The sequence below is a fragment of the Acanthopagrus latus genome, chromosome 6, assembly GCF_904848185.1.
Source record: "Acanthopagrus latus isolate v.2019 chromosome 6, fAcaLat1.1, whole genome shotgun sequence".
Taxonomy (NCBI): domain Eukaryota; kingdom Metazoa; phylum Chordata; class Actinopteri; order Spariformes; family Sparidae; genus Acanthopagrus; species Acanthopagrus latus.
The window spans coordinates 23,888,741-23,903,170 of NC_051044.1; the positions used below are offsets into that span (position 1 = coordinate 23,888,741).

Genomic DNA, 14,430 nt, shown 5'->3' on the forward strand with positions numbered 1-14,430 from the left:
TAGGGGCTGATAAAAGTTCAGAACAAGTCATATTCATCATCGCTGACCAAATGTATCATTAAGAGATTATTTCTTCTGCATGGGCAAAATTGTGGCCCGTTTAGAGCAGGAGGTGACAGTGAGCTTTCTGTCAGACGCTATTCCAATTTCCACACTATGACCTGCACTTTGATTGACCTGTGGGAGCTGGAAAACAAAAACAAAAGAGAAGCTCCCACTAGTTTCCCTGCAAGAAAACAAGCATCACATTATTTTAGGATCTATGGAGATAAAATGCAACTGCAGTCACTGGCAGTATTGCCTGTTTCAGAATGAATGAGCCCTCAGAGGTCCTGAATAAATAATAGGATATGCTCCTTAGATGTCAGCTCAACTCCCCAAAGCTCTGGGTGCAGAACAGAGCACTCACTGCATTTTCTGTTTGTGATTTATCATTTGGGAAGAAACTGACCCCTTACTCGTATCTGTCAGCTAACTGCGGTTTTTGTGTGTAAACTCAGGGTGCACTTTTGCTCCACTCCAAAACTCATGCTTCAGCAAGCCTGGGAGTGGGACCAATTTGTGATGACGTCAGTACCACCCGTACTCCCGCTGCACTAGCGTGCGTAAAGACGTCACCGACTACCGGGAGAACAGAGAGAGGCATGGAAGTTGAGAGTGGATTGTTCATTAAACTTCAGTATAGGCAGTCAACTTGGGACTCTCGCAGGTCAGCACAGATCGCTGTTTTAAGGGTGATCCAGTCTCTGGAAGCACCCACACCAGGATCCTCCAACACAATAAAAGCTTTCACAATCCACGCACTCTTAAAAGTTAATTTTCTTAAATTGTTTTCAAGATCAGAGAAAGATCATCGGCTTATATTCATAGTGATCGCAACATTCATAGTGTAAAAACGTCATGGATATGTGCATCTTTGCACTCTTTTCTTAACTCATAAGTGTTTTTTAAAAGAGCCTCAACATGTGACTGATTAAGTCTGATATTTGCGCGATCATCGCTAAAAGCAGGTTGCGCGCAAAGTTTGCGCAGAAGTTGGAAATCGACTTTTTTTTCCCAAAGGCAATGGTGAGGCAGCTTTTTCATGTCTTGTATAAACAATAATGGCCCCTAAACACCCAATGGTGGAAAAGTGAAACACCCGGTCGTAAAATCATCACATGCACGCGAGTCTAACCGTGCGTAAAAACTCACCAGTCCGGAGCACAAACTGATGACCGCGGCATGTTCTGCTTGTGCATTTACATGTCCCTTATAGAAGCAGTGCCTTAACTCCGTGTCCTCCTCCTCCTCCTCCTCCTCCACCTCCTCTACCTCCCCATCGGCTGCAAAATCCGTTATGTTATCTCCTCGGGGGACTCCAAGTACTGTCACAGTGTAGAGAGGTGCGATAAATCCCGAATCCAGCGTGAGGTTGAGGTGATAATTCTGCCCGAAAGCAGATATCCTGTAGTGGATATTTGGCGAGGCCCAGTGGTCCGTGGTGTTGCCGGTGCCCTCGTCCAAACTTCGCCTTTTCCTCTTGAAGTGCACGCTGGTTGGAAACTTGTCACCGGCTTCATTCACTCGCACCGGTGTTACAATCTCATACACGCCGATCTCCTCTTTTACTGGGGAATAAAAGGCAGAGGAACAACACTGCAATTAAGGGTTAAGTAGCAGCCTAGCAGCACCAGATCAAATCAACCAGCACCGATGGGTTAATCGATAGATTTCCGATTCACCCATCAGTGTCTACTTTCTTAAAACAAACAGACAAACAAACAAAACAGCAGTTGTTTCACAGCATTGCAAGGAAACGAGACACCGGTCAGTGAAGTTTAGGTACCAGAAAGCGCTGCAGCTCATGTGCATGGCTGAATTCAAAACTCATTCATTCTCTGCCCCTCCGTGTTGGAAAATAACTCCATGCGGGGAGAGGGGAGGGGGGACTTGTCAGACAGCATACTTTACCTGTGCTCGAGTTCAGAAGCAGTGTTCCCGTAGATGCGACCACGTTCAAGAAATCAGGGAATAGTAGGAACCCCAAGCCCCAGAAGAGCACATGCATGATTGTCCACGTTCAGAGGAGAGCGGCAGCCTGAGTTCCTATAGTAATACTGTATTCCTCCGGTCACTCCGGGCTTTCCGCCTCCGGTCCGCCTGCCACATCCAATTTTTATTATCCTCGACTCTTCAGTATATGTTCTCTGGCCGGTGAAGTACACTGCTGGGACGTGAGCGCTTCGCGGAATCCCTGGCGAACATGCATACTGCAGACAGGGGTGGGCTGCTCAAAAACAGTCAACTGCGATGGGCTCCGCTGCAAAAAAAAAAAAAAAAAAAGCCTGTGCACCAGCTTTCTCCCCAGCTAGGGGCGGGATCAGCCAGGAAAGGTACACTGGGGCTACAGTGAAGCCACTCCCGTTATATACTGTGGTGACAAGAGTGGCCACATATGTCCACTTGGGAGGACGTGATATGACTCATGACTGGGCTGTCCACAAAACTTTTTTGGGGGCTGTTGCTCACCATTCTATCAGCCCCCGTATACAGGGTCCATATCCAGGGCCCCCAGTGACCATAAAGTGCCCAAATGAAGTGACTTCATTGATTTACAGGGTGGATTGATTGTAAATGTGAACTGTTATACACACTGACTACACAAGTGCTTTCAATAGTTTTGGGTTAATCAGGTTTTAGAGGGGTGGGCTGTCGCCCAGTGAGCCGAACAGACTGGTGACCATGACAGTGAGGTGGGGCCCATATAGGAAATGCCTGCCCTGGGGCCACACAAGCGAGATAATTTGGGCATGGCTGTATACTTAGAAGTTCACGGGATCACAGAGTGACAAAATGCAAACTGGCGAGCAGGAAAGCCATATACAGTAGTGATGTGAGGTCTTAAGTAGGTGCTGGAAAAGGTATTGTGTGGAGATAATAGTAATGGTTTTATGAGCTATAGTCTCCTCAGCAGAACAATGCTACAGGCTGTATGGGAGCCTTTGTAGGTGCCTCTGTTATGTAGAGGATCAAAGAGAGGACTATCCAGTCTGTCTCCTGCCCCAAGCGCCTGCCACCCCATCAACCCAACCCCAACAATACACACAGAGCTACAGACAGAACGCACAACTGCTAACCTTTTTGTATTCTAATTACATCTAATGAGCGTAGAATAGGAACGATTTATCGGTTTCACTTAATACATCGGTGAACAAGTGACGGGAATATATTACACGCAGTTTAGAAATGGTGTCGTTACATAGTCTGTCCACCAGAGACCACTGATGAGTAGTTTTTCCAACTGCAAAAGGTCCCAGTCAGATTATATCGCGGCAACAACTATTATTATTTTTTTAACTATTAAATGTAATTATTAAATTTAAAATATTTTTTTTATGGATAAGCATCTTAATTAATCATACATTTAGCATATTTCAGTGTGAATTCAGGTGTTTAGTGAATTCTAAATCACGTCATTTCAGCACTATAACAGCTTTTGTAACGTTAACATTACAGCTAACGAAGCTAGAGGCTAACGTTAACCCTTACTGTGGCAGTGTGTCATTTAATCAACCAAAGATGCATAGGTTAGTTTTCATCCTTGAAACCTTTTTTGGTTTGAAATGTTTTAAAGTCCCCTCTGTTCTAATACTCACAGATGGATTTTATCCATCTTTATCAGACAGCTAACACTAGCTAGCTGTTAATCTCTCATAGATGCCTCACACTCTTTGTTAGATATTAATTTAATGAATGGTGGTAAAATATGTAACATAATCTGATATAATACTAGAAAATATCAGGACTGACGTACTTACATGAAAGACAAACTGGAGACTAAAGGTTAGAAAGTTGCTAGCATAGCAACATAGAGCTAGAGACCTTATAGAGCACAGACATAACATTTACTGTCTCACAGAAGATAAACAATTCAGTCACTCAGCTTTTACACGAGGAGCAAAAAAACGACTCACCAAGAGGTAGACAGTCTTCTTAGTGACTTACAAGGAGAAATAACATTGTTAAGTTGGTGTTTAACTAAAAACACAATTGACTCTTACAGAAAAGAAGTGGGCGAGGCTCTTGGACGTGGTTAACATTAAGCCGACACTAAATCAAACATGGCGCTGGATTTATTTCCTCACTCACTGACTGAAATTGTATTGAGCATCGTAGCAGTGACTGCTGCCACTGGTGTTTGGGAGGCTACATCACAGTTTACGCTGCTACTACATATTGCAGACTGCAGTTTTAGTCATTTGTTCGACTCGAACACAATTGAAGACGCTTCTTGGATGAATGGTGAGTGGATAATTTATTGAGGGTGGATGTTGGTTAGGCCATTAAACTAACTTAATGAAAGAGATAAACCAACACAGACACGGTGCAACACTGTAATAGCACAAGGCTGCAGCTTGCCAAGTGGTTAAAGGCAAACACACTGCAACAGGGTGTGTAAATATGAATGATGAAATGTAATGCGAACACAATGAGAGCGCGCCATTGTACACGCACACTATGAGTCTTGTAATGAAGATAAGATTGGACCCATTCCCAAAATCACATTCTGACAAAACATTGCTCATTAAAGGAAGTCCTGTTCTTAACTCAAGGACAGCAGAACCATGTAACCAAAAGATACAGCATTTCACAACACACAACACAATATGATAAGAACAGTGGTGACTAAGAATGAGTGATCGCTAATAAATCAAAGCTATTACATGCACTCCAAGGGGACTTATGATTAGGTTGTATTAATCATTTGTTGACTTGTCTGAAAATGTGTCCTTAATCTCCCTAAAAGTTTAATAGATCATTGCAATATTACAAAACTACAACTAAATATGTTTTTTCTGTGGTCCATAAGCATCAGCAGCATCTCTGTCTTGAGCAGTTACTCGATTGGCCCCATTTCATCACTCCACTGGGAGCCACATCACTGCAGGCATCTGTGGATGATTCCTGCCCCGCAAGACCTTATGTTGTGATAAACGCTAACAGCTGGCACATGACTTTACAGCTCATTTGTTGTGTGCAATCAACACGCACCGGCATTTAGGAGACTGACTTGGGTTTGCAGGTGCATTCCTTGAAAACAAAAGTCTCGCATGAATGGCCTGCAGGATCCGAAAATACAGAGAGAGGACGACGTTTATCCGTAGGATCCTGACTGAGCAAAAAAAAAAAAAAAAAGGCAACGAAAAGCTCTGTGGCCTCTGTCATTATGGTCATTACATGTGCAGGCCTGTGGCGTTACAAAGAGTCATGATCATTTTTCAGAGAGGACATCATATCATATCACCCTTAGAGTTTTGCTGTTTGCACCCGCATCTAGTCATGGCCCACCCTGCATTTTGCACCAGTTAGCGCTTATTTTCCAGTATGATGGAACTAATTAGCCTCAGAGTCACTGAAATGTTATCATCTGAGATCGGTGGTTACCCATGCTTGAGGTCCTCAGAGTTCCCCATGCAGTCCCTCCAGAATCCGCCAAACTTTGCACAGGAGCTGGTTTTCTTCCAACGTTCTTGTTGTTATTAGGAACCTCTTCCTCGGGGGAACAATCGAAAACATCAACATGGTCAGCCGTAGGTCACAGGTACATTTAAATACAACCTTTCATTCACAGTTAGTCCCTTTTTCCCAGAACTCTCTATAAAACATTTTTACAGCACACGGGTCACAGATAAGTAAAAACAGTTGGGGGGGGGAAAGCCTTCAGACAGTGTTTTGATGTGCAGCGACTGCAGCTTTTAGTGGACCATTAACTCGTCATTGTGTTGTCGTAGTCACTGTATGCTTGCACCCTCTGTTTCATACTGATAGGTTTCTCAGTGAATGGCCATTTGACTCCACGAACATGTGGCGATGGGAATGCTTTAAAAAACGAACCCCTCCACCTTTAACTGCCTCACGTGGCCACCATTGTCAGTGAACTGACCTGTTTCCATGTTTCTCAATGGAGCACTCACTACTCAGCTGTGGGTGTGTGCATATGTGTGTGTTCTCAGTGGATGGTCATTGAGGTCATCAGAGTCACCCTTCCTGAGCTGTGCGCAGGCAGCATCATTCAGAGCGGCTATCAGCAGTGTAAACTTCACTTCCCCCTCCAGATCAGATAATAGGCCAATAGGGAGCGGAAAAGCTTGAATGAAGTAGCCAAGCCTGGCCTGGGATTTCAAAGAGATCCACTTTAATTGTGGCGCTTTCAAACTCTCGTTTTACTCCGTCTCTCCCTCGGCCCCCACCCCGGCAGACTTTCTTGGCTCGGTGGACTTGTCTTCATTAGAAGGCAATATCCATGTGAAGTCGGATGGAAAGTTGACAACACAAGGATGTGTGTTGCGTTGTGGTGCTGTACAACTGACAATGAAGAGTGTGTGATGGACACTATGAGAGCAGAAAGCAAACCTGAAACAATAAGTTGCATTTTAATCTGTGAAAAGCCACAACAAAGGGCATTTTTCTTTTCGGTTAGCCATGCCAGCAACTCTGAAGCTGTACTTAGGCACAGTGGTCCTTTGAGCTAAATTCTAACATCATCTTGCTAAAATGCTTACAATGACGATGCTAACATGCTGATGTTGAGCAGGTATAATGTTTACCACCCTCTTAATTTACTGTGTTATCACACTAATATTGTGCACTCAACTATTGGGAATGTTGTCAGCTGTCATGGTTAATGGTCTTTACACAAAACACTGGACAAATCTAAATAAAGCACTGCAAAGGTGGACTTTTTGTAGGCTAACCTGGGAGTTAACATCGCCCTGGTTCCCCCAGCAGAAAGCCAATGGGGGATTGGAATTTATTGTAGAAAGTAAGCTCTGTGGGAAACACAAGTTAATGATATTTAGATGCTTTGTTCAGTATGATACTCTTCACAGACGAATACCACTCTAGTGATTTTTGAAGCATAAATGCAATCCCCAGAAGCAGAAAGCTAAAAAACATTAGGAGATCAATGGGATTTAACAACATTTGATCACATTAGTTCAATGTCATCATTCATCACCACCACTAAGCTTCCTACTGCACTATACTATACACACTTTACTATACATTGATGATCAATCTAGAATGAGTCTCTGTGTTCAGCATGATGATGTTTAACGACCTCTGTAGTCTCATTTAGCCAGGTGATAGCAAACACCTTTATAAAGACTAAATCAAACATCGGGTATCCTATGCTGTCGATCAAAGTGTGAAAATATCTAAGACCTAATGTCAGGTATTTACCCGAAAACCGACGAGGCACGAGGCACTCGAAGTGCAAAGTTGCCAAGTTTATTCAAGGTTTTAGGACTCATTCCTGCAGCGCTATATTTGGACATGATAATGACACTGAATGAAAGTAAGGGATCCCAAAAGTTACCACAGTAACAAATAGATGTCCTCTGGGAACCATGAATGTGTGTAGAATATATTATGGGATTCCATTTAATGGTGGGTGAGATATTCAGGCTAGGCACAGGCACAGGATCAGCTACTAGAATGACTCAAATTGACACATTATGATTACTGTAAGTCTTTCATTCCATGTATTCAGCCAGTTTCACAGTTTTGTGAAAAACCTACTTAAATATTTGTCATCCCAGTTTTCTTTTTTTCTGCCTTTTTTCAGTTTCTTGCTCAGGACCTAAGCTTGGTAAAGCTTCTACAATCTTTTGTAAATTTATGGGCGCTGTCGAATTTTATTTCTGATTGCAAAAATGGAGAAAACCTTTTACTGATAATCAAAAACCTTATAGCTTTTGTCCTCTGCGTTGAATGGACGAGCTCTCCGCATTTTGATATCTTATGCTGATGCAGCTTACTTCGTCAAATACAATTTCAGTTATTCCTACGACATTGTTCCCTTATCCGTTGCAAGAGACTTTAGGTGTGTGCTTGTGTGAATCCATGTGAGCGCTATCTCCACATAATATATGTCACTGTAACAAGCGAGTCCTGCAGCTAATTCTTCTCTGGAAGACAAAGCGTGATTTCTCTGGTTGCACACTTGTTACGTCTTCAAGCACGGGACAACTCTGTCTTCCAGCAACGATTTTGTAAACATCCAGAGAGATGGGCACACAGGGTTCCCTCAGACCTGCAGGCGTGCACATAAAACTGTACGCACACACATACAGATGGGAACACATGTTCAAACGTCAAGCTATGTCACCTGTCCTCGCTCTTTTAACTGGCGAAGCAGACAGCAGGCGCTGAGAGCTTTACCAGGGAGAGGGGGAAGGACTAGGGGTGATTCTGTAAATGGGCTTTTAGGATAGTCCTGGGCAAGTTTACGTTGGGTGAGAGCTTAGTGAAAACAACGCTCAACATCTGAAGTGCAATTAGGGCTTTGGAGGAGCTTTCACAGACCACAAGATAGAGGTCTGGACTCTGCCCAAGTAGTACGGCAGCTGTCAGCGGGTCCGTGCAAAACCAGAATGCTTCCCAGATTCTCTGGCTCTCTGTGGAATGGCAACAATAGACTTCATGCCAGAGACCAAATTAATCTGACCCCAGATCGAAGAGAGGAGGAGGAAGAAGTCATCAGTGCAGTGTAGTGTAGCCTGGATACCAGTGTGACATAATAAATGCCACACACTGAGGCGGCCCAAACTCAATGGCCTTCTGAGTTCCGAAAAGCTCTCAGTGCTTCCACGAACTCCTGTGTTTATAGAAGACTAAGCTTAGTGAGTCATTCTCCCTCCACTAAAACCTTTTCAGAGAGCCCTGTATTCTTTCATAACATGATTGTGTTGAGTGTAATTGGTGGGGTTGGAGGGCACAAATGGGGGCGTAGCAAGCTGTGGTGTAAGGTGTGCCGTCTGACTTACTGTGGTTATGATATTGTCCAGTAGTGATCTTGTTTCGCAGGGTCCTGATGTCATCAGTTTGCAGTCTTACCCCGGCCCCGGCACGTCCCCCTCTGTCAGCTCACTTGGCACTCCATGCTTAACAAAAGGGCAGCACGATGACCTAATCACTCTCAGCTGCAAGTGAAAGTGAACAAAAAAAAAAAAAAAGATGTCGTGACACTCTTTAACCACCTGACTTTTTGCATGGACACAGCACAGCTGGAGCGACAAACTGCGTGTAGAACAAAGGAGGGGGATGAGGGCCTGTATGGGGAGGAGTAAGATTATCACTTCTCCTCTGCTGAAAACAGGCATTTATTTAAAATTCCTCATTGAATACGACAGGCACGATCCTCGAGATCTTTCTCTCCAGCTGTTTCACACAGCACCAAACAGACATGTTTAATAAGGGTAGTATAGGCTTACTCGTATGCAAGGACTCACATGTTAATACAAAGCACATGTGCTTTTGTCCTTCGTGTGTTCATGGTTCCTGTGCATGAACATGTGAGATTTCCCATACAGTTTGTCCATCAAATTAAAGGATAACTCCACCAAATTTACACATTCAAGTGTGTTTACAGGCCTGGTGGGAGTTTTGTGTGTTTAAAAAGTAGAATAAAGCTCTTTGTGGCTCCAGAGGAAGCTACATGTAATCTCTAAAATTGCCTCCAGTGATGTCACTCAGTGGCTAAATTGCATTGTAGGTAATGTAGGCGGCAGCTTTTGAAAAGGAAGAATGTGTAGAAGAATATAGGGGGCAATATTTCTCAGTTTGCTGGATCCATTTTGATCATTTTCTTTTAATATATTACAGGAGTTGCTAGACGAGTCAACTGCTTTTAAAAACTTGACACCAACATTACCCTCAATGCAATGTAGCCACCGAGTGATGTCACTTTATTTGCAGTTTATCAGATTACAAGCAGCTCTCTGTGAAGCAACAAATGGCTGTATACTACTTCTGTTTTTACACAAGCAGTAGTGCTCCACATGTATTGTTAGTTCATGTATTATTATTAAACATTATTTTCAACATAACAAATATGACCTTTAAATCCTCTTTCAAATCAAGAATACATTTGGATATAGAAGACCCATTTCACCGTTCATTTTCCCCCTATGACACATTGTGGCGCACTGATTAACACTAGATCTGAAACCTGCGCACACTGTACCACAGTTTCAGTTAAAGCAGGAGGATCTTTACATTCTCAACCCACACATCACTGTACTGCAAGATCTCTACTCCATGTACCCCTTTGTCATTTCCGATATAGTTTAGTATTCTGGGTCAAAGACTCTATTTTATGGCAGTCAAATCTTGTAGAATAGCCTGGCCCGGTTCCTGCTGGCAGGGCCACTGTGTAAATGGGTCGTCTGGGACCAAGAGGAGCCAGCCAACTCACTATAGCTGACAGGCACACAGCAGTGTGCACCAGGTCCACAGCTGGATGTGAGAAGGAAATCTTTACCACGAGGAAGGCCTGCAGTAACGATGATTGAGATGGTTTAAATGGGAAGAGGCGAAAGGTTTTTTTTTTCTCCCTGTATAGTACAATATGAGACAACTAATGCTGAGGTTACCCACGCTGCTCCCAGAGCGTCACCTGGAATATCTCCATCGCTGGTGACAAAAGCCAAACAGAGCGGCTGTTCCAGCTCATTGTCTGTCTCAATCTAATCTCCCAGAAGCCACTTAGGATTATCACTTAACAAAGAAATTATTTTTCACCAAATCTGATTTAATGATTAATTAATCGCATTATGGTTTTAACACGGCAGGGTGAATGGCACCAAGTAATGACTGTGACGGCCTCTGACTGACAGTGTACAGTATGTGCTGCGTACACCCATAAGATTAAGCCTCAGGGTTGCATTACAGCATACTGTAGTGAAGTAAAATGCAAAAGAAATACGTTCAAAATGAAGCATGAGTTATACTTTAACATTGTCCCATTCACATAGGTATTGTAGGGATGAAAGTTTTTATATCAGTTTGTTTCTTTATCGTCTTTCAAATGAGATTCATGGGAAAAAGGGTTTGTTTGTGGCTAAATGAAATAAAGGCCCATGAAAAATGGTGCAGTTTAAGTGTTGCTATCAGCCAAAACAACTGGGAACAGATGAGCTATTTTTCACGGTAAGGAGGGACCGCAGGAACCTTGTCCAAAACTGTAAACAACACAATATGGTCTATACTATACTATAATCATGAAACCCTACAAAAAGATTTAACAATACGCAGATCGCGTTTAGAGTATGGAACAAGCCTGTGATGTGGCCTTTCAAATGCAGACTGCTGCTGACACATGGAAGGATATACAATGCGAGCAATTTCATGTGCGCGTTGTCCGGCCTTGTCTTATTGACTCCATAAGCAGATGCTTGTGTGAGTCACCTCTATAATCACTTCAGGATTTTCTCAAACAGAATGTGAATCACAGCTATTATTTGCGTGGTCAGCAGATTCATGGTTGATTTGCCGTTGAGCTGAACAGACTAAGAAAAACCTCAAATTAAATTTGATCAGTCGCAGAAACTGATGATATGCACTGAATTTGATCAGCTGGATCGATGGACTTTGAGGCCAGTCACCGTTCAGCAAATCGTTTCTCAGGACCTGTGGGCTGCTGTATGAAGCTATTTTCACCTCACACTGGTTAAGTGACAAGTGCTGCAGCTGCACTTGTCATCACCCCCATCAAACCATCTGAACAGGCTGGGCCGGGAAAATCAGAACTTTGATTTGACGAGCCTGAAAGCCTGGAAGGGATGTGGCCTGACTGTCAACGTGGGAATGAAACTGGGGGACTTTCCTTCCTCTGAAATCCAAACAGCTTGAACTGTGATGTGTTTCCTAATTTGCTTTGACAACATACATTTTTCAGAGTCATGACATCTTGGGGCTGTGCCATATTATTTGATTGGATTCAGAAACGACTTTATTTCACAGGAAAATGTCATCAAAACAGCAAATTGATTTGTGCGTCTCATCTGCAGGGAGAGACATGATGGATTTCTCACCACAGGGAGGGAGAGAGTGGCTGGGCTCCACACTTCTTTTAAACAAGTGTTGAGGTTCTTCTCTTTATTTCTCCCATTTCAAAATGTTGAGCACATTCTTGTTTGTGCTGGGTCAACTTAAAAGCAGCTGTCATGTCCAACCTTATTGGATGCAGCTTAGGTTTTCAGCCACCTGTCTGTTTGCTTATTTAGTAAGATATCTGAAAAATCAACATGATGGTTGGAGGATAGACCCCCAAAGGATGGGATTATTATCATGGGCCCAATCTCAATAAAAACCCTTGCCCTTACCATGTAGGCCTAGCCCTATGTTGGGACAAAGAGGTGGGGAAAAGTGTCACAGCTGCATGGCCAAGAGGTTTTTCTGTGCTTTCAATTTAATATGGTCATTTTTTTAATCATAAGCATAAAACAGCAGACAGTGGGAATGACCGTCCCACTTTCAGAGTTTAACTTAAGTCCAGCAGCGAAGTTCCTGTGCTTGGTACGGCACGCTGGCAGGGTACGAGCTTGGGGCGCTAATGTTAGCCTACAAAACACGATTGATTGCAAGGGTCAACGCTTTTCTATCTCCATCAGATAAATGACAAATGGTATTGCGACAATGGCAGGATTGCCATAGTAATGCCTGAGAAATCCCCACAGCTGAAGACAGCATTTTGGAAATGTCTGGTCACAACTGTTTGCATTAACACCAACCATGACAATTGACAAATTGAGTCTTGAAGGATTGTCCCCTTTCATGAGGGGCAAGGGGGCACTTGAAAATGAGTGAGTCAATTAAAATGCTTTTTAGTTGCAATTTTTTGTGCAGCTTGTTGGGAATTTATTACTATTCTGCTGGAAAAGGAAAACAAAATGATAACCAGATACAAAGCCCTTTTGTATTAACTTGAACGATCATTCAATTTTTGGCTGTTCCAGAGGTCCCGCTTGTTTGTTTTCGTGCTCTTGTTTTTTTTCTCGATGAAGATTTGTGCTTTTAAAAAAATAGTGAAATACTTAATGTGTTCCACACTGTCTGCCTCTTCGTGGCCATATGGCCAATCAAACCGCACTGTGCCTCTTTTTCTGTGTACATTGCTGTTTAGGCTGTGTGCCTCTGACTTCAAAAGTCGCTACAGGAAATATCCCACGTCAGACGGCTTGGATTCCTTTAGATTACATCCCCAGAAAACAGCCATTCCTCACACACATAGAAAGTGAGGGCACTCGTCTATGAAGGAAATTGGATGCTGTAGACGGGATTTCTCTGGTGAAAGGGGAGACATATAAGAAGCAATTGATACATTTAAAAACGCACCTAATATTTACAATCTTATTACATTGAAATGAAAACACCACCATGCCTCTGGGTCATTTTTTGATATTCCACTGTGGCCCAAATGATATAACTGGAGTCTCATGCGTCTTATTGCACTTGGCCGCTCAGACACGGGGAAAACAACAAGACCAGTTTTGCTCATACTTGCTCCCTCTCTGCTCCTGCCGTCCTGTTTTTCACATTTACTCCCACATGGGTCACCCTGAGGATCAGTTTTTCGATCCACTTTAAGCAGTGGCGTCTCACTGCTGAGGTCACATTATCACACTCTAGTCTGTGTTGCCTGTGGGACATTACTTCTCTGTCACACCTCTGGTTGAATGTTGGGAGGGTAACTTAACCTGAGTTACAGCATTGCTCTTGTTTGTGTAGTTGAGTAAGAGGGGTCAGTGTTCTGCTTAGGTGAAATCAAATCCAGACATTTTGATTTACCCTTTGACTCATAAAACAGTATAATCACACATGATATACCTGAAATAACAGCTGAGCTCTGGTTATGAGCATCTTCGTCCAGCTTAAAGTGGGCTCAAGTAAAACATGTCAGGGTCTAAAGGAGCTGTAAGTGATAAATGTACTCAGGAAAGCCTCGAAAACAAAGCACCTGGTGTTTTGGAGGCACAGAGGCGTCAAAGTGGTTTCACAAGTGAGCCAAAATGGTGGAAAACTCCATCACATCCCTCTCCTGTGGCACCTCATTGTTAATCACATCCTTTCAGGTCAGGGCTGGAAAAATAGCTGTACAAGAATGTTTTAATATTGCAGGAATGCCAACTTTGACACAAAAACAATGCTAAAAGTTAAAAACAGCGTGTGATTCTCCCAAGTTCGAAGAGGCAGAAAGCTGCATTGTTGCCTGTGTAGGAGGAGCAGGCTTCTGTTTTTGACATCAGAGAGCAGAAGAGAAACCATTTTCATAAGTAACTCAAAGACCTCATCTAAAAATATCTCTGCGGTATGATAATCAAGGCATTACCCCATCCAGGGAGACATACCACAATCAACTAATGGTGGTCAAATGTGGCCTGGCTCCTAATCAGTGTGGAATGATGAGTTTAAACTTTTGCACAGCTGGCTTCCACAATGACTAGCTCAGAGACAGGAACAACTGGAAGGGGTTGTTGGCAAAACACGAGTGGTGAATTTGATACGTCACAGTATAATAGATATTTCATGAGTAGTGTGTGTGACATAAAACCAGTTGACAATTTAATGTGAGACCTCTGAAACTGGAGGCATTTTGGAATAGAG

At 43.1% G+C, this 14,430-nt stretch overlaps 1 protein-coding gene across 1 annotated transcript in view; it reads right to left on the reverse strand.

Annotated features, from left to right (window-relative positions):
- The window catches only part of LOC119021080 (A disintegrin and metalloproteinase with thrombospondin motifs 9-like), a 46,716-nt gene extending 44,410 nt beyond the window's left edge, over window positions 1-2,306 (reverse strand). The window contains exons 1-2 of the mRNA XM_037101058.1: window positions 1,954-2,306; window positions 1,195-1,610 (exon numbers count right to left, since the gene is read on the reverse strand). Coding sequence (XP_036956953.1) covers window positions 1,195-1,610; window positions 1,954-2,050 — 513 coding nt within the window. The 5' untranslated portion in view covers window positions 2,051-2,306. The remainder of the gene's footprint in view (window positions 1-1,194; window positions 1,611-1,953) is intronic.
- Between the last annotated feature and the right edge of the window lie 12,124 nt (window positions 2,307-14,430).